Source organism: Bombyx mandarina, chromosome 05, assembly GCF_030267445.1.
Source record: "Bombyx mandarina strain Sakado chromosome 05, ASM3026744v2".
Lineage (NCBI taxonomy): Eukaryota > Metazoa > Arthropoda > Insecta > Lepidoptera > Bombycidae > Bombyx > Bombyx mandarina.
In genome coordinates this window covers 7,834,324-7,857,581 of record NC_143212.1, presented here as the reverse complement: position 1 = coordinate 7,857,581, position 23,258 = coordinate 7,834,324, and the positions used below count along the sequence as shown (strand labels likewise).

At 35.0% G+C, this 23,258-nt stretch overlaps 1 protein-coding gene across 9 annotated transcripts in view; it reads right to left on the bottom strand.

The window, feature by feature from the left end:
- Positions 1–4,162: 4,162 nt before the first annotated feature.
- Positions 4,163–23,258, bottom strand: part of alpha-Catr (alpha-catenin related) — a 67,490-nt gene continuing 48,394 nt past the window's right edge. For 2 of the 9 annotated variants that reach the window (XM_089727351.1, XM_089727343.1), the window contains exons 3-15: positions 18,983–19,125; positions 18,207–18,416; positions 15,472–15,609; positions 10,021–10,050; positions 8,655–8,912; positions 7,739–7,913; positions 7,564–7,667; positions 7,211–7,489; positions 6,964–7,133; positions 6,595–6,748; positions 6,316–6,522; positions 6,120–6,179; positions 4,163–4,717 (exon numbers count right to left, since the gene is read on the bottom strand). In XM_089727351.1, the coding sequence (XP_089583477.1) occupies positions 4,577–4,717; positions 6,120–6,179; positions 6,316–6,522; positions 6,595–6,748; positions 6,964–7,133; positions 7,211–7,489; positions 7,564–7,667; positions 7,739–7,913; positions 8,655–8,912; positions 10,021–10,050; positions 15,472–15,609; positions 18,207–18,416; positions 18,983–19,125 (2,069 nt within the window). In that variant the 3' untranslated portion in view covers positions 4,163–4,576. Of the gene's footprint in view, positions 4,718–5,317; positions 5,418–5,728; positions 5,789–6,119; positions 6,180–6,315; positions 6,523–6,594; positions 6,749–6,963; positions 7,134–7,210; positions 7,490–7,563; positions 7,668–7,738; positions 7,914–8,654; positions 8,913–10,020; positions 10,051–15,471; positions 15,610–18,206; positions 18,417–18,982; positions 19,126–23,258 lie in introns of all 9 variants that reach the window. The other 7 variants (XM_089727352.1, XM_089727350.1, XM_089727344.1 and 4 more) reach the window with 6 other exon arrangements.

The following is a 23,258-nucleotide window of genomic DNA, read 5'->3' as shown; positions in this document are numbered from 1 at the left end:
TCAGGACCGAAAAGAGGAATTTTTATTTTAAAGGTTTTGTCAATAAAGTTTCCCGCAAAATCAGTGTAGATATATTAAAGAAAGCTTAGATGTTACTTATTTATTGTGTACATAAGTAAGTAATTAAGTGTGTGTCAAAAAAGTTGATTTAATATTCTTTCGTAAACGCGACTAATTTGTAGAAATTCAAGTAAGTGTATTGTAGATAATAACAATAGTAGTGGTAATTCATAAAAGAGCGTAATATTCGAAAGTTTCTTAAGAATAGTTAACAATGAAAACTAAGGCTATAAAATACTTGAATTTTCAAAGACTTTCTAACAGTAAAGCAAATATTTTAATCGTTTCATTTTAAAGACCTATCGATATAATCACCGTCACATCACACCTCGAGTAGCATTTCTTACGACTATTTATAAATTATGTTAATTATTTAACGGTACATATTACCTATTATTGGTGTTCTTTTCGTGTCAATCTATTCATATAACTATATAAACATTGAAATAAAAGGACGTTGTACTAAACTTTCAATAAGTACAATGTAATATCACAAATCACTGTATCGTCTATAAATTTATCTATCGTTATCTAATTTTCGTTAATTGCTTTTTCAATGTAATGGAAGTTATTGCGTTTTATAATAAAGTTTAAACTCGCGTGGAGTGTAGCGGTCATCTCTATGGTTGCTAATATGTTAACTCTAATGACAGTAGTTAGTAGACTCGCTTCAAAATTATTATTCTACGCGAGTAGGCACAACGGCACAGCTATTGTAACATCTATAATAACATCACTAACTACATTCTGAATAAATTGTATCCTAAATGAGTTTAAAATGAAATCGATCTTATATTATTACACTAATGGTGGGAAACATTATAATACTTTCATCAAGTGTCTATAGAAATTCTAAGAATACGTGAATATCTTATGTTGTACTTTTTGGCACAATACAGCGTTGCACTTTATCTAATCTTAACCGAATGGACTATAAAATAAGTATAAGAAAATTATTTTTTTCCATTTTCACTCATACGTTGCAATTAGTCCTCTAAGTTTTAGTATCTTTTTAGCTCTTCACGCGGGAATCAGAGCCTTTACAATATCATATTAAATTAATTTCATGAACGAATATACATAGATACTGTCCAATTTAAGTTATTCTTAGCGAATAAATTGCCAATCTGTCGCAGCAATACATAATTTTAACTATATGACCCTAAATGTTACATGGCCACAAGTTAGATTCACAACTCTTCATTATAAAGCTTCATCAAGCTCATTTATATTAATTATAAACTTTACAATTCTGAATAACAATATTCATTCGTAATACATTAAAAAAAACACTTACCTATAACACGATTTATCAATTAACAATGTACTTACAATAATTAAAAATGAAAAGGTTTTAATATAAAGAGTAGACAAGAGTTAACATTTTTTTTTACAAAACTTAGAATAGAGCCTATTCGATACTATAGTAAGATTAGAGAATACTAAAGGATTGCTTGAATAAAGCGGAAGTGTTATATAGACCATTGAAACAGAGGTGTGAGATCGAGCACAGACACTGAGACACCTTTAGAGTTTAGACAGAACAAGGTACAAAGCATTGCTTCCGATACGAATCAGTGTAACTAGCAGGACGTTCACGAACAAACAATCTAATTCTAAAACATTTGTTAGTAAAAAGGAAAATAGTGAACTCACAGCTTTCGTAACGTCGAGTATATACGTATTAACTTCATCTGATACGCGCTTAGCAGAGCGAGCGTTTTAACAGTAATTTTATTTTTTCAAACATAGTTTGGCGTGATACTTTAATGTCTCTCTCAAAATAAATGAAGTTTTGTAAATCATATCAACTTTTATATAAATTTGATATGTCCTAAACATAATTATATATTATTTTCCTGCTTCTGTATCCTTGTGACTTACGTGCATCGAGTACTTAATTTTTTTTCCTGTCAGTTATCAGTTTAACTTACAACCCACTTCATGATAAATACCACGGTATATACACCACATAGTAACAACGAGATTGAAGATTGACGGCTGTTCTATTTTTAAAAGTGAAATGCACGTTGCCTCTCTGAGAAATAGACAGAAACCTGATGCTTACTCGTGTCAACTCACAAATAAGTAACTATGAAACTAGCCCTACTCTATTGCTACGTAAAAATTTTTTTTTTTTATAACAACTAAGAGGCAAACGAGCAAGACGGGTCACCTGATGATAAGTAATACGAAAATATATCAGATTTGCGGAGTTGTTTTTCATAGGTTAATGTATTTTAGTACCGTTGAAAGCAGAGGCCTATGCCGTAACTTTAGAACTTGCTCATGGATATTCCTCAAATCACGGACTATTCGAAATTAGCGTATATTAGGTACTGTTACCTACTATTTTCAGATTTTTTAAATGATTATTTGTCATTTTGCAGCGAAAGCCACATTATAGTAAATCTATATGACAAAATACTTAAATTACTACGAACACAATCGTAAACGTAATTAATACCTATCTAGCGGCACTTAGTGAAAGTAATATTTATTATTGCTGAAAATCTTCTAGTTTTAGGCTATATTTGAATATTAACTATAACTTAGTAACTAAAACGACTTTGTCGTCATATCCTCTGTTGCGATATATATATATAAACCTACGTTAAATACGATATGTTGAATATTTGCGAACAATGATAAATTATAACATTGCATACATGCCGGGCGTAATGATATGCGTACAGTCAAGCCAGCAACCAACATGATACACATAGAAGCATGCACGTATGTACGTATAGACGAACTTCGGCAGTCTGGCTCGGTGACGCACACGCCTCCGGTCTATATAACACTTGCAGGGCGACGTGGGGGCTGCGTCGGCAACCACCAGAGTCAATTTCCATCCCATCTTAACGTTAAAAATCCTCGGAAAGATGATGTACGACATCCATTGCGATCATCACGTTACACACATGCAACACACATGTCTATATCTTTCGTTTCACAATCATGCAACAATTACTCGACGCACGCACGAGCAGAATACGCAAAATTAATTCAGCGGTTCGTTTTCTAATGTATTTACAAGAACTCGTCGTTAAAAAGAGCCACTAGAATGCGATAACATCGAATGCTGCGAGAGTAAGTGTGTTTTGTGATGGTGACGGTAGAGATGTAGCATTGTCCCAAATAAAAGGTTCACATAAAGCATGCGTGCATAAAGAAAATCAAAGTGCGACAGGACCACAGAAAGTGCAGTAGGTGCATGAAAGAAGGCTTAGATATATAGAAAATGGCGTAGTGAAGTCATGTCGATTGTAGGTACATACTATTTTTTACAAATAATGTTTAGGATAAAACAAAAAAATCAGGGTAAGTGTTCTTGTTTCTGTAACAATGTGTTATTTGATTAAAGTGTATTTTTTCTTATCCTTATAAATATGTAGGTAGGTAATTAATCCCAAATACTTAAATCTTTCATTAGGCAATATTCAAAGACACTAATAATATCTGTATATGTTTCTATTGATATCTGAATACACTGTTAACATTACATATATTTTCATTATTGTTTTGCGTATCATAAACTTTCTAATCGTGAAAAGTATGAGCGTGGTGTTAACATTAAGGCATAATAGTAACAATCCTTTGTAACATTTAACAATATAATAAACTTTTCGAAATTAAGTTTCATTTGAAAACATTACATATATTTTCATTTCACGTTCTATATTATGTAATTGTCTTGTGACTTAGGTAATCGCAAGACTAGTAAGTACTACATACTCTTTTATTCATAGATAGCAAGAGTTTTAAGAGAATTTGTGTGTCGCAAGTGCTCTGTTGAAACTTATTAAGAAATATCGTACTGTCCATCTTATTATCAATTTAAACTGCAAATTATTCAATACTATGCATTCATTTTGTAGTAATTGAATAAATTTGCTGGTTTCGGTGTTGGTATTTAAGCGTCACACGCAATAAAGTCTACGTTCTTGGTGCGTTTTGGTAATTATCGTAGACAGAAATGCATGTGATTCTTCACACATAGAACATCGTTGGTAATACACGAATCTGTTCATTAATATGCAATTATAATAGAAATTTGTTCGACTTTTGTGTTTTTTATTTTATAATTTGTTTTTCCACAGTGGCCTAGGTGTTTTATATGGAAGTATTATTGGAGGCTTAAGCGTTACTTCAAGTCTAAGCCCCCTGAACCATACGTAAGTTTTTTAAAGCGGTTCTCTTTCTTGAGAACATTTTATTACATACAGTTAATTTAGCTTTTTCTCCAAACGCCTCCTAATAGTTAACACCAGTCGTAACTTCAATCCCAAGAATCGGAAAGGTTGTGATTTTGGTACGCATACTTATTTATGCGGACAAACGTTTTTTTTGAGATGCATAACACATGAATTCAGATTAATGCATTGCAACTAGTTCTACGTATGACCAACACGGAGGCGACGTATTGTTTTAAACTTTTATACGTTTAAAACAAGAGGAAGCTGACCCTGGTCCGGCGCGCGTCGCCCTTGCCGCGCCGGCCCATGCCGTACTGTCACATGGCTGTGTCGGAGCTACTCCCCCCCGGCTTGGCGTCTCCACCACCTCCGCCACCGCCCTCCTCATCCCGCGATGTACCTCGCCCCCCGCCAGACCCAGCCCCACCCGCTGATAAACCCGTGAACTCCAATTTGTACTGCATTTACACAAATCCACATTAGAATAAAATCAAATAAATTCGTGAGGTCCACAAACATTTATAACTTCAAATCTTCAGTAGCAGTTGATCATCGAAGTTTCTTTTTTTTCATGATATACTTTAAGTAAATCAAACTGCTAATGCAGGTTTCGAAGTTTGACACTGATTAAGGAACACCATGCACGCCAACAACTTTAAATTTAAAAAGCAGGTAAATAGACACCAATTGTACAAACACACAATATTGAAATCAATTACCATATAGAGGAAGAATTTTACGAGGTTGAAAGACCAACAGTTCTAGCGGAGGTATTTCATTTTGGGTAAGATAAGATCGGGGTCGCTTAAAGTTTATATTGAAATATATATTTATATAAACTCTAAGTTAACGGAAACATATCACACAGAGACTAATCTAAAAAGTTTCATCGCAACATCACATGAACAACATTCAACATTTAGCTATCGATAACACCATCAAGAACAACGCTACGCTAAGGTCTTCAAGTATCAAACAAATATTAACAGCTGATTAGTTCGGTAATATTAGTATTTTTTTTAGATATGAACACAGTTTTGAATCCACAATATACCTACATCAACCATTCAAAACACTATTTTCACTTTTATAGGTGGATGCTTTTTGTAAATTTGGTTTCCAATACATAGGAACTCTTTGAGGCATACACAGGGAGTACTGAAAAATGAAATAAAACATATCGAAAATAAAATAAAAGCAAAATGAACAAATAATAATAATAATAATTGTGAAACAGATTCATGTTCTCGTTTACAGGATGTAGCATTTCTTTATTGTTCTAGCTTTTAGCCAATTTTGCCACGTAAACAATCGAAACAAGATTTATAGCAACAAATAATAGACATTTCTATAAAATGGAAGGATATGACAGTATACATGATGAAAACACAGACATGCTTCAGTAACTACACACATAAGTACATGGATGCCTGGATGATGTTATATGAAAGTGCAACACAGAGACAGACCGAGTCGTCCCTTGTATTCGCTGAGGTTTTGTTTATCGCTTTGTCCAGCGGTATAAGACCCTGGATGGATGGAACCATCCGGCGTGAGGCGATAGGAAAAACAGAAATAAACAAATAAAATATGTATAGTAAACGATAATAACAGTAATGGGATATCTTGTAAATTGTATTTTTTTATTCTATTGCTATGTCAAACTCTATTCTATGTTACTATAAGATTTATTCTTGATGTATCCGATATTGAATATCGCGGGTCACTTTAAATTTCTATTTTTTTTAAGACGTATAATCTAAACCAAGAATAAATCTTTTCAACTGTAATCACACTGTTCCACCTTTCTTTCGAAATTCTAACAACCACGAATGAAATATAATCTTTAAAGTACTTAACAGGTGCAACACTCTGGTGCCTTTTAACCACTCCCACACGGGCCTCCCACGGCAAAGGTACCTAAGGAACATTATGTTCCAATGCACTAACATTATTATATTTCCTACTTAAATAACTAGAAAAATGTGCGCAGTGTGGCTCAAAAATCTTATAATTGAAAAAAATTATATCGATTTAAATACGTTGAAATAATTACCTTGTTCGCGCACTCGAAGCAAGTGGTGACAACTTTACTTATCACGTTCATGAGGTGCTTGGTCTCTTGGATGACGTTATCGACTTTGCTGAATGTAGCAGCGCGTCCTACCGTGGGCTCTTTTACCGTGAATTGTAATTGTTGAACGTAGGTCGGTACTTTGTCCAGATGTTCCAGAAGTTCTTTCTTTGTTGAACCGGCAGGAACCTTAAAAATAAAACGTTAGTAATTTGGTGGGAAAACTCTTTCATCGCAATTTTATTAATTTTATTTTCGTACCTGGTATGAAAATTGTCTAACAATCTTATAGAGCCTATTCGCTTCTTCAGCAAAATACTCTGCTTGTGTGAATAGGTCTTGCGTTGTATTTAAACGACCCTCGCCTTTAGTAAATTGATACATAGCAAAAGCCATGGAAGACATATTTTTTGCCCTGGAATAGATTAAGCAAAACAATCATTGAATGTCTTTTTACAAATTGTTGAGCGAGCGTTAGCTCCAAACCGATTTTGAAACAGCGGTCATTGTAAAATGATAGGTAATACAGGAACATAAACATTAAAAGCATTATTAATGTCTGCGACTCACTAATAATTTATATATTATTACAATTAAACAAGAATCAATACACTAAATAAATCTAAATACCTTTTTACGATGTCGTTGTTTTCGTCGGCGGCGGCGCCCTGCCATCTCTCAGTCTCAGCGTCCATTTCTGAAGACATCATTTTCATTTCTAGACCCGATTTCGCTATTTTTGCTTGCTCGTCCGAGTCCAATTTGACGGCTTTTAAAGGTTTACTCGTCGTACCGTGTTTCTGGAAAATATTAAGTAGTCATAAATTGTACGATGCCTGTATTTTACTTTTGTAAATGTGGTCGGATATCAACTCACACCGGGTCTTGGTAAACTGCTGTACTGTTGTTTGTCGGGTTTATCGTCTGTGATGTGGAGCAGTTCTGTGGCGAGACGTGCGGCGTCAGCGAGCAGCCAGGCCCACATGTCCACGAAGACGTCAAGGTTTTCCCTCGCGGCCGCACTGCCTGGATATGCCGCTAGTGTGCGCGCTGCCGTCACCACTTGAGGACCGTATATCCTTAGGTTGATTTCGGCAAATTTCGCGCTGACTTGAAGGGTTTCCGACATTGCTATGTGTCTAAGTAGTTTACATACCTGTAATTTTAATAAGAACGTTTTTAACGTCAACAGCTACATTGAATGTTTTGCTTTTTTATTTTGTACCTTACCTCTATAATATGGTCTAATTGTTCATGGAGACGACTGGCTATATGATGCAACCTCTCCGATTCTCTCTCGCCACAGGAACTGGCTGAGTTCGAAATAAGTTTTTCTAAATTGTTTATAGATTTATTTCAGTAGGCTTGTTGATATAAAGGGTATCAGTACGATCCGTCGACTTACCTATATGTGCGAGGTCCGAAGCGAGACGTTTAGCTTCGTCTGCAAGTGGGGCCAAGTCTCTTGCTTGGTCGCGAGCGGCGGCTACTAGGGCTCGTTCTAGTTCTGATGCTGCACCAGTAGCGCCTGTGCATGCACTTTCCAGTGCAGCGCTACTACTTATACCACCTTGTTCCTCCTATTGTTTAGAAAATAAAATTTTAAATTCCGGTCCCAATAATGCTGTATCATTTAAAATCAACTATTATTATTGCATGGGCGCATACTATCATTTTTTGAACTTATCTCCCGGCGACGAAATGACTTCATAAAGCGCCTTGTCTTTCAGGGCAAAGTAGAAGGCACCAGATCGCGTGGAAGGTTGCACATGCCATGGACCGACCAAGTCAAGTCGTCACTTGGCGGTTGTTTGCATGAGTGTACAAGGCTCATCACAAACCGGGAGAAGTGGCGATTGCTTCTAAGGCGCACAACAGATGTTGTGCGCCATTACTATGGGCAGATGCCCATAGTAATGATACCGAATGACGACCACGACCGCTCTGATAAGAGTGATACGAGAAAAGGAGTTTATTACTTCCATGAGATTGTATGTATGTATTTTGTAAGACATCTGGTGTATTTGGCATATTTGGTTGTAACTGCATCATTGATTCTACAAATTTTTTGTTCATTTTCTATTTCTTGTAACAAGTTCGCGAATGCGCTGCCTATAGATGAAAGATATCATCGTGTGGAAATAAAAATCGCAATATTAATGAAATTTGTCATTACTGGTTTAATTATTATTTTGTTCTTAGTTCTCAAGGGTTGCTGGTACCACAATCCAACCTATTGCATTTAAAAGCATATTGTATTTAAAAGTACTCTGTTTATATTTAGTTTGATTCGTACCTACCAGATTTTTGAAAATACTGACCAGCGAAACCGCTACGGCAACAAGTCTCTCCAGCTCGTAAGCTATTCTCTCGGCCAGAGCTAGTATTTGCTGTCTGTGTTCATGCGAGGTGTAAGCGGAGTCTGTGAAGTCGTGCGTTCGTTCAACCAAAGCCCGTAGCGTGCCAGCTAGAGCTCGTCTGCGTGAGGCGTCCGCTCCGCCCCGGGCTCTTGCTGCCCTAACTTGGGATGACAGTCCTCGCAGAGCACCCAATGCAGTCCCCGCCTCCCACTGAGCTGCCTAAATTTCCAGATAAAAATGTTTTCATAATCTGAATATCAAATTTATTATTAATGTAATTTGTGGAAAATGTCTTTGTTACGATTGTATGAATGATATTGGATAATATTGTGCTACATTATAAAATTTAAACTTGAATAAAACTTGAGCTGCAGATAAGGAATAATAAATTAAAACTATTAGGTACCTAATAAATTGAGAAGTGACAAGCACTAAATTAACAATAGTGTTGAGAACTAAATACGTTAGACAGGGCAAGCTTAAAGTACACTCACCAGTTTGATATTATCGATTATGGCATTAAACGTTGTGTACGCTAAGGATGGTTATGCCGCCTTATGTCTTTGCATTGCTAAACAGCTTCAGTTATGATCGCAAGACACAAAACACGGTGTAAGCTATGCTTAGTTACCCAACATTTATTAAAAATACTCCTAAATATGATCTACTCTTGTATTACGTTATCGTTTAGTTAAAATAGTCAAAGAAAAGGCGTCGCATAAAGCTTTAATCAGACGTTTATACCCAGATTATTTATGCGTGGCTGGTAGCAAAACCATAGATTGTTGTGCTTAATACTAATTGTTTAGTTTATGAAGCTTGGACTATTTGTATCATTATTTGATTTGTTTTAAATGTGACGTACGTTTCATTAGATAATTTTTTTTATTGCTAAGATGAATGGATAAGCACACGGCACGCCTGATGTGAAGTGGTTACTGGAGCCCAAAGACATCAACCATTTTAATGTCGCCGCCTACCTTGAGACATGAGTTTTAACAGTGCAACGGCTGCTGAAACCGAAACGCCTTACCGCTTCACAGCAAAAATAGGCAGGCTGGTGGTACCTACCCGTGCGGGCTTACAAGACGCTCTACCACCAGTAAAAATCCATAAAAGGACAGTAAAGTTGAGGTTTCTATAATAGTGAAAAATATGAAGAAAGTTCCATGAATAGGTGCAAAAAAGAAAACAAAAATTACTGTACTAATTACGCATAGTTTGTATACAAGCTTAACTTTTAAGAACTTACTATTGTTTCTAGTGCTGTGTAATCAATATAAATAGATAAAGAGGCGCTGATCTACCTGGGTTTGATAAATAATACCTGATCATGACTATCCGAGAAAGGTTTCAACTACAGGAAAAGAAATAAAAACATTTACGCATCGAAGAAACAATATTTCGTTAAAAGACAAGAAAGGGAAACCAAGGTGTTTAAGGAAATACGTATTAATTATTTCGACGTATTAAATTAAAACTTTTAGCTATTTTCTTTACTCACCGGTTTATGTCCACTTCAGGCTATTTTAGCTTAGGTTTTATTAGTGTGCATGGTTACTATATGTGCAAAATTCTTAATAGATAAAATTTAATATGCTTTTTATAATTTAAAAACAGTCAAATAGTAGAAATTGTGTCATAATTGAGTTTACGTCATGATCGTTTCGTATTCTAGTAGTTGTATGGTCTGGACGTAGTTGTCATGGTTGTTTTCTTTACCAATTCTATATAGGAAGACATTTTACTTTGGCATAGTTGAATGGCACGCTAGTTCATTTGAAATAGGTTTTAGGCTATAAAAGGGTTTAATGTTTACAAAGTCATCGTGCGCTAATGAGAGTGCGTGCTGTGGATGACTGGCTCTCTGGAAAGCTTTCGTCAAATAATTGTGATTTGGAAAATGTTCATCATATTTTGATGAGGGCTTTCGAAAAAAAAAGCTGTCGCTTTGGATATCGTAGGATATAATAATCTATAAAATTGCCGTTTTAACATACTGGCCATTTGAATCGCAATTTATGTATGGCTGGCAATTAATTCTAAACTTAAATGAATTTTATTTAAGAAATATCTATTGAATGCTATATTTCAAATTCAGGCTTTTGTTTAGTGATTAGCGTTTTGTTCTTTTGTAGTGTTTTGTTTTCACTACATTTGTATATTTTTAATCAACATGGACACAATAAAGATTTGAATAATTTTGGAATACGAGTTTCGTCGCGGTAGCAACGATGCATATACGGCTCACAAAATTAATAACGTATACAGAGTGTATACTGCAAACGAACGCACGACTCGTTATTGGTTTGAATACTTCCGACGTGGAGATTTTGATCTAAAAAATGAGCCCCGTGGTCGCTCGAAAAATAAAGACAACAATGACGAATTAAACGCTACAGTGGAAATGACGTTACTTAATCTACAGCTGAGTTAGCAGTAACTTTCAACGTTAGCATTGAAACAATATTGATCCATTTGCGTCAAATTGGCAAGGTAAAAAAACTTGATAAGCGGGTGCCGCACGAACTGACCGATGGCCAGCGCGACGAACGGTTTATTGTATGCCTTGCGTTTCTTAACACCACAGAAACAAAGGGATTGTTGATAATCGTAAGCGGTTATCACATTTTTGTACTGTCTACCAGACCTTGCATCGATAGACTTCTCGCAACAAGAAATTTTAATGTTTTTTAAACATGGTAGGGAAAAAGTTCAATATGCGAGACGCGGCACAAAATATCTTTGAAGAGTTTGTTAGCTCCTGTATACTTCTTCAAGAAGAGCAATGCTCAAATTACGACTACGCTGGCGCAGATGCACCGACGTACCACGGATATCACATAATTTAATTGATAAAAAAATTGATAAAAATTTGATTGATTGAAATTGATGCCTTCTGTATACTAAAAGGCGATTTCATAGTTAAAGGCCTAATATCAACATTAAGCTGCTCCAAAATGTTCCTACCATACCTGCCTTAAAATTTGAAAAGTATGAAATTTATTTTCCTATCAATAAATAGTAAACATTTTTTCATGGTAACGGTTGTCTATCGATTATGGTTACGCCATTTTAATTTGTTTGGTTTCAACTGACCAATGAAAACGTAAACCACATTAAAAAAACGTAAATTCTAGAAGATTTTTGTATTATAAACTGGATATATCTAATTGTTAATTTACGTAGCTTTCTTAAATAAAATCTTGATAACTATAGAAAGCGCCGCACTACCGAGCGGGAAGTTTGCCAATCGCGATAATGTGATTTGTATCTGAGAACTAATCCGGCTATGACATAATATTTTTTTGAAATTGAAAAGAAATTTACTTAAGGAGCCGAGTATAATAAAAGAAACCCAATTTCGTAACGACCCAAGTGGAATCGATATCAGCTGACGTTCTATTTAAAGTATATTCCTTACATCGTACATTTGACTTCGTTGCCACGACCGTAATTTCCTGATCTGATATCTGTTTTTTTATTAATATTTTCAACTAGATTTTCAGTAGATCCTTTCGTGTTCTGTATTGCGAATGTTAAATGAAATCGCACTTTAAAATTACTGGTTTGTAAACAAAGTATCAAGTTTTATTCTTGAGTGAACAGCTCGATAGAACAATTTCTTTCTTGTTTTTCTTGTTCATTATAATCTTCCTGATCACGATGAGACTGTTGAATCGATTCGAATTGATCTGAAAAATTATCTTGACCTTATGCTCACGATCCGATTTTCCGAAGGTGCATAGTTTAATATAATATATTTTAATATACCTTTGTGACACTTATTAATACAAATTCCCATCTGTGTACGGATGAGGTACATTATCGATTAACTGTAAATGTAACACGATACCCAGCTTTCCGATGCTTGACAAGGAAGCCATTCCGACGTTTCGCGCCATTTGTATGTCTTATTCGAGAAGTTGGTATTCCTTGTCTCAAAACCGCCATTTTATGAAAATAATAAATCAGCGTATTGTAGTTTTCATGTATAAATTAATTAATGCTTTAGTACGATCTTAACACTAATCTATTGTTAGACCATAGTAAGGTTAACTACACGCAATCGAAAGACTTTGGTTGTGAATCGAGCGAAAGGATTCGCTGTAATTTGGCAGAATGATTAACAGTCAGGCCGTTATTTTCAGTATAGAATGAAATGAGTATTTGGACTCAGTTAATTAAAAAATTCCTAAATAAATTATAAGTATAAAAAAAATAATTATGAAAATAAATTTAATACCGCGATAATAAGTGCAACTAAAAATATGAACCATTTTTTTAATACTTATTTAATTAAATTAAAGCAGTTTTAGTTTGATTGAACATCAACATTAAACTGACGTTTTTTTTCCATAATGTACTATACTCTCCGACTCCAGTATGTGTTTACTATTTGCCTTAGACTTGTATAAATGACATCCAGATAAACCGTCAGCAATAATTTCTCTAGATACAGGTTTTTACAGCCTTCTAAGCCGTAACGTCTACGACACTGACATATTTTATCATACATATTATTACAATCTTAAATGTATTTAATATCTTTTACTTTTTCTAACGACAATAATCTGGTATTAAGCCGAAGATGACTTCAGTGCTGGAAAGGCGGAGTTTACTTTAATGATTCACTTAAGGCCATAAAGTTATTAGAATTTGTGTAATTCAAATATAAATCTATATTTCCATTAATAAGGTTAACTATTGAGTTTAGTTAATGAACGTTATGTCTTTCATAAGGTGCAAGTTCTAAGCCATAATAAAAAAAGCCGCGACATGATTCTGCTTTTGAATAATATTTCGTTCGAATCTTTCCATATTTGCTTTGTTCGACTTTTAAATACGATTACTACATGGACAGCCAGATTTGTGACAAAGATGGATGTCATAGGGATGTTTCATAAAGCGCAATACACAAACATTCGACTAATATAAGCGGACGAAGAATTTGAAAATTGCATTCGACTCCATAACAGAAATGAGTTTCCAACTTCTTAACAAAACTGAAATGTATTTTTTTTTTCTGTGGCACTACCTATGGCCAGATGGATGTTATTCAGTCGGGCTTACAATATATATGGATTCTGCTTTAGAAAAAACCAAGAGGGGAATTTATCGTAATTATTGTTGAAGTTGAAAAATAATTTATTTTGAATTTTTTATTATTATTATTTTTGATAGAGGACATTTGGACAATTGGAGGACCGCATTATGTGGAAGGCATTGGGGAAGGCCTATGTCCAGCAGTCGGCAGATAAAGGCTGATGATGATGATGATTATTATTTTTGACTTCGCATATTGCAGTTGCTGTGAACTACATAAACTGTTGGATTTCTTCAGAGAATAATTTGAGCACTGTAAAATGACAACAGTCATTAGTGTTTAGTAGCGTAGATATAACATTTTATAGTTGTAGGGAGAGCAGGGATCATCCCAGATTTGTTGTATAGACCCGGATTAAGCGGTAGAAGCGTTTCCAATGTTAATCCCGGATATTACGGTCAAGATTACTCGTTTTGTCACCTGGTGTGTTACTTTGTTACTGCGGAATATGTTTTTATTCATGTAGCCAGACTAGCTCATAGTTCAGTCGGAGGAAAATGGATAATGAGAACGACGTGGTACCCCTGTAGATTTTAGGTAGAAATCAAAATACATACATACTATCATATTCGCACAGTCTCGTTCAGCGCTTTTTTTATACGCTTTTATTAGCTTTATACGTATGTTAGTACATATACGGAATCTTTGACCGTGGATTTGACCCCCTTCAAAGCCTCGGATTACCTCGAAATTTGCCATACTTATCAAGGACCTATAACAATTCAATATTTTGAGCAGTTAGAACGGTTATTTAAACTAATTATAGTATCTAATGTCATATAATAATTGTATCGTTCGGTTTATTCTAGAATGATCCAGAACTAAAATAAACCAATTAGGATATTTAGACACATTATATTACATATCTAAACGACATCAGAAAGGTGCTACTATTTACATTAGATTAAAGCTATACCATTGTTTCAACTTGTGAAATCATTTATAGGTTAATATTTTTAATTTAGTCACGTTTTGACAAATTGTCTCGTTAAGTCTTAATCATAGTTTTAGTTTCACCAATATAACTCATAACAAAGGCAAAATTATAATTACAATCGAATTATTAGACAGATATTTGATCCTTTCATCGTAAGTGTAAGTGTCCACGGAGTCTAGTTTAGTCTACGTTCGAAGTCAGTATTTAGTATTAGAATTCGGGTCTAGGTGTATATATTCTTCCGGCACATATCCAAAGAGTAATCCAAGTTAAGGGCTGCTAGTTCTACTTTAAAGCTATCTGCGCTAGACGAGCCATTAAGTTCGCGATGTCACGCGTGGAATTTCAAGATATATTAACTGTAGATTTCAAGGAATGGTCATAAACACTATTTTATAAATTTTTTTAAACGCGGAGTGCAGTCCATTGCGTCTCGAAAGTCTAAGGTATGCTTGTTCAAACTGCCAAAATTCGTCTACACTATGCGAATTCGTGTTTCTGTTCAGCTAGCTCCACTCGTGCTCAGCTCATCTCATCACCATCATAAAGATAAGAATAGTGAAGAAATTTTCTAGATATTTGACATTAGTCAGTCGAAATTATCTATGAAAATTTAAATTACGTGACTTTGAAATATTTCATTGATAAATATAATACGTGAACACACACATTTATTTTTAAATGTATAGGATTATTTTTAATTCATTATTAATTGAGTTTATTGAATATCAAACCTCATGTCCATGTTCTTCGTGGCCGGGCAAGCCGTCTCGTACTACGTAGTGTATGAGGTCCATCGCCCGTCGCATTTGACAAAAAACAGTGTCACGATTTTCTCTCGCCGATGCGCTTCCCGGATGTCGCATGCATGTCTGTTGATTTTACAAATGAATTAGGCAATATTTATGTGCTAATATTGTTCTTTACAATATAATATTATAAGTATCATAATTATTTAACATAATAAAATACAGGAAATACGAAGCATGTGATGCTAATATCCTCACTCCCGCTTAATACATTAGCGGACTTCTTAACGTAGAGAAAGTCATGGTATTATAGATCGATACAAATTATCAGTATGATATTACTTCTACTTGAGTTTTTTAAACAAATTATTTTTGACAGACATTTATTTTTTCGAGAAGAAGATGGCTCTGTATGAAAATATTTAAAAAGAAACCAACAGAGTTTCTTCCAGATTTGAAATTTGGTATTAGTTACAGTTACAGAACGAAAAAGAAATGATTATTCCGAAAAAAACATTATTCATATATAAAAAAAGTTTGTAAAATGTTTGCGGAATGAAATTGGAGGCGAGACGGCGGAACATTTTTCTGAAAGAGCTGACAAATTGCACGAGCTGCTGCCATCCGCGCTCATGACGTCGGCTGTTCATCTCACAGAGACGTATAAACACTACCTACACTCGTATGACCTTTAATGTGATTGATATGTTTACGCACTTTTTTCTAATAGTGACATTTATCAACAAACATGCCTAAGCAAATTAGATCTAACTAGTGGTCCCGCAGTAGTCGAAATTCGACTATATTTAATTGAAATTGTAAGTTTGTACACTATTATGATTCTATTTTCAAAGACTATTATACTTCTATAATCACAAATTTCGCCAAAACTACACTATAGAAAAATATTAATTAATAAAGACAAACAATATTTAATCTATTCTCAATTTGATCACAGACGTCAAGAACAAAAGTTTGACAATAAATAAATAGTATGCATGCGTGTGTGCGTCAAATACATGGTAGTGTGTGTAATGTTTTTTTATTGATTTAATGTATTTTTAGGCATAAATTTAAAAAATATTAACATTCTGTACTACTTCTCTATATTCTCTATAAGTGTGGGAAATTTCATATTCCTCCGTCCGCGCAATTTTCGTAAAAATGGATACAAAGTTTTTCCTTCACGTAATAAATATATAGATAATAAATTAATAGTTATAAAATTTTGTGAATTTGTCCAAATATTTAAAACTATTAAGTTTTAATTTTGTCAACATTCTATAATTACCGTCCTAAGCAATCGTCTTCCGCGAATCTGCGACCATGAAAATTGTAAAGTATCCGACACTTTGGATAGTATAAATGTATAAAGTATGAACATTTTAATGTTTTAAATGAACCATTTAATATATTATGTCAATGAAAGGCCTTTAATTTAATCACGAAGGCCTTACGATATCATTACGGAGAAATAAAAAAACAGGCACTTACGGAACACAGAGATATTACTCACATTTGCATCGTCGCGCCAACTTTCCTAACGAAATTGCTACAACGTTACGCTTATTGCAAAACATTATTTAAAAAGCTCGCCGCATTAAAATAATTTGTTTAATCCTGTTGAAATAAATAATAAAAAAAACTTCACGCTATTTCAAGTTAAGCTCTTCAGCTTTTCGTAATCACGGAGAGTGCAGACTTTATATTTGTGAAGCAGCTAAATATTTATTGAAAATCTTTTGTGAATAAAATTTAAATATTTATCTAAATAAACCGCATCGCGCTGCTTGCAGTTGACACAATAAAACAAAACAAAAGTAAATCTTCAGCAACAACCGAAGTGAACTGCGAAATTGATCGAGTGTGAGCGATATTGTTCTGATTATAATAGTTTTGGTTATAAATTAAGACTCTGTGACCGTAATGGTTGAGCATTGAAGCAAATCAACGTATTATGGTTTCCCGAATTGGCTTGGCACGTACATAATTGATAGCATCAGCGACCAAATGCCAAAGCTAATTTAGGTGGGTCGTGGGATTCGGGTGGACAACAGGATTGAAAATTTATCGCGGTCCATTCGTGTTAATAACAAAACCTCGCCCGGTCGAGGTCTTCAATTTAACACAATCCTGGAGGATACTGAATTGGGTAAGAGGATTTGTATTCTTCTGCTTTCGTATTTAAAAAAAAACGTGACTAATTGAAGTTTTTTTTGTAAATCGTACTATAATTAAAACCGTATAAGTTTGTTCTACTATATATTACTTAGCAATCATAGATATTAATTTGCTGATCTTCCAATGTATGTAATACAATAAAATATGCAAACACTGAAAATTCAGTCCGGTCATTATTGAGAACAAGGAGAACAGTTTGCATGTGAACGGTAGGTATAGGCTCACAGTTGCCCTTAACAAGCGTAAATTTAAGTGATTTTTTTTGTACCTAAGTTGATAGCCTTGAGAGGTTATTTCAACGTAACCTTAACTAGTAGGTGAGCTCACGGGGCTCAAACCAGAGTGATGCTAACACTGACCCTAGCAAGAGCAGTGCTTCGCAGAATCTATCACCGGATCGGAAACGCGACTCACTGAGAAGATCCGGCGAGAAACTCAATGGGCTGTGTCTATGGGTTAATTTGCTCGTCGAGCCCTTCGTCGCAAGCGACGGGTTCGACGAGGACGGTGACTGGGTAAGTGATGATTCTCATATGTACCTTTGACGAAGTAAGGAGCATCAGTGTTGAACGTTCTAGTACATTCCTGGCAGCGGCGACCTGGGCCCTCCGTCGCTCGTCCCGCAGGTCGGCGCGGCGCTCGGCCGTGAGCCGCGCCAGTTCCACCATACCGCCGCCGAATTCGGTGAATGCTCGTACGAATTCCGCGAAGTTTGAGACCGACTCCAGTCGGTCTAACGATCGCGCCACCTGTCGGATCCGGGTACCTCGAATTCGTACACAAACATCTAACTTACGAGCCATAATTCACAAGTTGCCGTGAAGTTTATTCGAACTGAAATAGATACACGTAACGTGAATTCCGCCGCCAGTTTTCATGAGTTTCGACTGTTATATTGCGATACATAACTTTGTTCCTTGAGTCGGGGTGTGAGTGAATAAAATAATTTATAGACTTTCAAATTTTATCATCGAATTCTAAGCGGTATTATGTGCGCATTTTTTATTCTTACTGTCGCGGGTCAATGTTTTATGAGGGTAAGACGCTGATAGAATTTGGACCCTGTCGTTGTTTTGATAATACTTGGTTCATTTACAGTCTGTACTCGGAAAGGGATGAGATATTGGATTTCTTCATTGTGTTGCCCAATTTTACTTTCTAATTCTCGTCCTTATTTTTTATTATTACGTAAATGGCTAGACGAACTCACGGCTCATCTGTTTTGATGTAGTTGTCGTAGCCCCTAGACATTAAAACGTGGCTGCCGCTATTTTTTGTTCTGCCGTTATTGTACTGTTTGAGCTAATAAATTTACCTTATCCTTAGCAAGCAAGAGTTGTCGAACAACTACCATGTCTGCCAAAAGTAAGACTCTGGTGACAGCCGCGAGTAGCGCCCTTGCCGCGGACACCATGCCAGCTCCGTCGGCCCCAGCACACACTCGTTCAATGGCGCGGCCTGGAAGAAAATTATTCGATATCTAATATTTAAACATCAAATTCAAAATTCAAAATCATTTATTTCAACTTAGATGTCAGCATAACACACTTGTTGAATGTCAAAATATAAATAACAATGTTAACTCTACCACCGGTTCCAAAAAAAGGCACAGTCCTGAGAAGAACCGGCGAAACAAACTCAGCGGCCTTTTTTTTTGTTTTTTCACAAATACTTTTTTTTTTTAAATAAGTAAAAATATTTACAATAAAGGAAAAAACAAGTCAAAAAAATACAATAAAAATAATAATAATTTAATACTCATAATGATAGCTATATCTTAATCTATTATTAAATATTTACTATTTAATCAGAAAGCATATTATGTTTATATGTCTCTGAAGACAACACTATATTTTTAAATTTGCCGCCTTATAAACGTGTTTTTTTTTTTTTTTTTTTTTTTCCACAGGGGAAAATCGCCGGATCCCCACCCGCGCGGCAGGTGGGGTATGTGGGAGTTGAACCTCACTAAAAACTCCTGCCGCTCACAACCGGCGCCCTACCTCGGACCGGACCGGAGCCCAGTCGGGGCTATGGTCTACCATCACCGTTATAAACGTGTTAGGTACACCTAGAAATAGGTCCATGATGTTGTATCTTTTATTCATAGATAATTTAAAGAAAATACAGTGTAAGCTAATTGCACCGGGTTTTTAACCACAGTTACGCGAAAGTATTACTAAAAAACGATTGAAAATAGAAATGAGAGAGAAACATATACAACAGCAACAAACATAATATCCATTTGTGTGGCTTTGTGTAATTTATTGCAAAATCTTCGAACAAGATGAGCAAAGATATCCGTCCCACGATATTAAATTCCACATTCCGGCACATTGTGACCGGACGGTATTGTAAACTGCTTTTGAATTATAGGCATTGATAAATCTTTTTCAAATAGTTAACAATTTTGGTTTCAAAGTCGTATTAAAGGTTTTTTATCGCTATTAAAATTTGATGAACAGAGAACATCATATCTGAAAATAGTATACTCGAGATGTCACGCCTTTCTCATTATCCATCCGTAGAAGAAGTCGTCGTTTTTGAGTACTGGTCGTACGAAAATTTCAGGTGGCTTTTATTATTACTAGATAGTATAAAACAAAGTCGCTTTCTTTGTCCCTATATCTGTCTGTCCCTACGTATGCTTAAATCTTTAAAACTACGAAACGGATTTTGATGCGGTTTTTTTTAATAGATGAAGTAATTTTTAATAGAGTGATTGAAGAGGAAGGTTTATATGTATAATGACATCCATTAAATAGTGGAGAAATAAATAATAAATTACAGTTTCCGAAGCGAAGAGACGGCGGGTCGCTAGTATATGGATAAAAAGAAACTTTTATAGCAATATCCTCGAGGCGTTTACATACTGTATTTAGTACGCAATTATGAATCAGTAACTACCCATCAGCAGAAACAGGTCACCTTATTCCCTAAATCATTCCTTCGTCATCATCATCATCATCATCAATAATGCGATGTAATTATAGAGAGCTTCACCGGAAAAAAAAAAGTGATTACTATGAAACAACTATAAACTAATATTAAATTGTGTAAAAACGCTAGAAATATTGAATTTTCCGAAACCGATATGGTAAGTTAAACATAGGTAGTATCTAATCTCAATAATCTATAGGAATATATTTAGCGAAATCTATACAGTCTGACCGGAACCGATGGAGGCTGACAGTAGACAAGCTAAAACGGAGTCACGATCCTCAGCAATGAGGGAGCGATGGAGAAGAAGAATACAGCCTACTGCACTGTTGATAAGTAGGTACCACAACTCTGCTTATTTCTACCGCGAATAGTCATGAGTTTTCGTTTGAAGGGAAATATACGTTATAAAGTTCAATTGAGACTTGGACCTCATACCTCAAGGTGAGCCATTGCCTTTGGGATATCTATGTACAATGTTCTCGTATACGAGTCGTAATCGGTACAATAAACGATTGAAGATGTAAACTATTAACATTTTTAATCGTAATTCTGAACACTGAATTCGAATAAACCCGCACATGTTTTATTGATTATATCGTTCAAAATTAAACGATTTTTAATGTTAAGTAAATTGATCCACTAATTAGCCGCACGTTTATTTGCCGTGTTTGTGTGTAATTAACGTGGTTTGGTGCTGAAAAATGCAGCTGTTGCAAATTTGATGGATGGTTTTAAAGAAACGCTTGCGGTGCCGGTAATTTTTAAATTTCCAAATTTAGGTTACACTGTCGCAATGCAGTGATTCGGTTTGGAGTTCATAAACACGTAGATAGGATCTTGCAGTTTAAGTCGGGGCTTTATTTGAATAAGCCATGTAGCGAAGTGGTTCGTTTTACGATACAACCAATGCAGTATTAAAATAATAGGGCTTAAAGTATGAAATTACTATTTTATTGTAATACGTACTTCGAATTGACATAGAACCTTCATGGTTTGAGATTTTTGAGTAAAACTTTTTCAAATGATACCTATGAGGTTCTTCTTTTAAAAAATGTGAAACATTCCATTATCAACTTTCAGTTGTTTTTTTTATTCAGCTTAGACAAGAAAGATGGATACTTCGAAAATTCGAGTGGTTTTTTAATACGAGCTCCGACGCGGAACTAACGCTGTACTCTAGCTCGCAATATCAATGTTACGTTTGGAGAGGGGACTTCTAATGAACGCACCGTGCGATTTTGGTTTAAACACTTTCGTGATGGAAATTTTGATCCATGTGGTTCGTTGAAGAACGAGAACGGAAGACCGCCCACACATGTGAATAACAATGAATTGAAAGAGATGGTGGAAGCTGATCCGAGGTAAACTATCCAGGAATTAGCGGCATGGCTAACCTTACATTGGTAACGTTAACCTTACCAACAAAATTGACTTATTTGCGTCAAATCAATAAAATAAAATAATTAAGAAAAATGGGTGCCTCATGATTTGACTGATCTGCAGAAAGAAACAGGTGTTGAAACTCGTGTTGTCTTGTTGAATCGATACAGAAATGAAGGAATATTGGATCGATTTGTGACATGTGATGAAAAGTGGATTCTTTACGATAACCGTAAGCGAAAAATGCAATGGCTGCAAAGCTTACCAATAAAAAGGTAAAGGTAACTGTTTGGTGGTCTCAGCATGGTGTTATTCACTATAGCTTTCTCCGATTTGGTCAAGCAATAACGGCAGATGTCTACTATGCCGAACTCCGAACAATGATAGTAAAACTTGTAGTGAAACAGCCCCGACTCATGAATCGATCTTGACCATTATTACTCCATGATAACGTGAGACCTCATATAGCACGAGAAACCGTTTTAACTCTACAGGAACTGCAATTAGAAACCATTCGTCACCCTCCGTATTCACCAGACCGTGCTCCAACGGACTACCGTTTTTTTCGTGATTTAGACAATTTTCTACATGATAAAAAGTTTTCTTCCCAGGAGGCAGTACAAAAAGCTCTAGTACTGTGCTCACACAGTTTCTAGAATCTAGATCACCAAGGTTCAATCTCAAAAGCATAAATGACCTTTCTATGAGATAGCAGCAATGTATAGATAATAATATTAGATATTTTAATTAAATATACCTGTTATATGAAAAAAAAAAACGATTTTCAATTTTTCAGTACAAAGCGGCAATTTCATACTAATATATTTTCTTCTAGGGGTTTTTCCAGTAGGGAGAGGTTTTCGTATAATTAGTACCTTGTACACCCTCGAAAATAGTCCTTGGTTTTAAATGATAAATAAATAATGGTTTAAAAAAACTAACAAAATACGCTTTTATAGAAAATCAAACTAAAAAATAGAAAACAAATTTTAATGAATTTGAATTAATAATAGTGTAAAAAAAATACTTTATTGTAAAAAAGCGCAAAAATTACATATGTGGTGATACTTACCTATCTGTGTGAATTTACAATTGCCCCTGCTACTAGTGTTTACGCAAATTTAACGTTTTCCAGGTTGATTTTTTACTATACGATGTTATTTTATTATCGTGGAAGTCATTCGTGACCTTGTATTATATAGGTATGTATTTCATTTAACAAATTGAAATTTGCTATATTATTAGAATACCAGTATAGCCGCATCGCT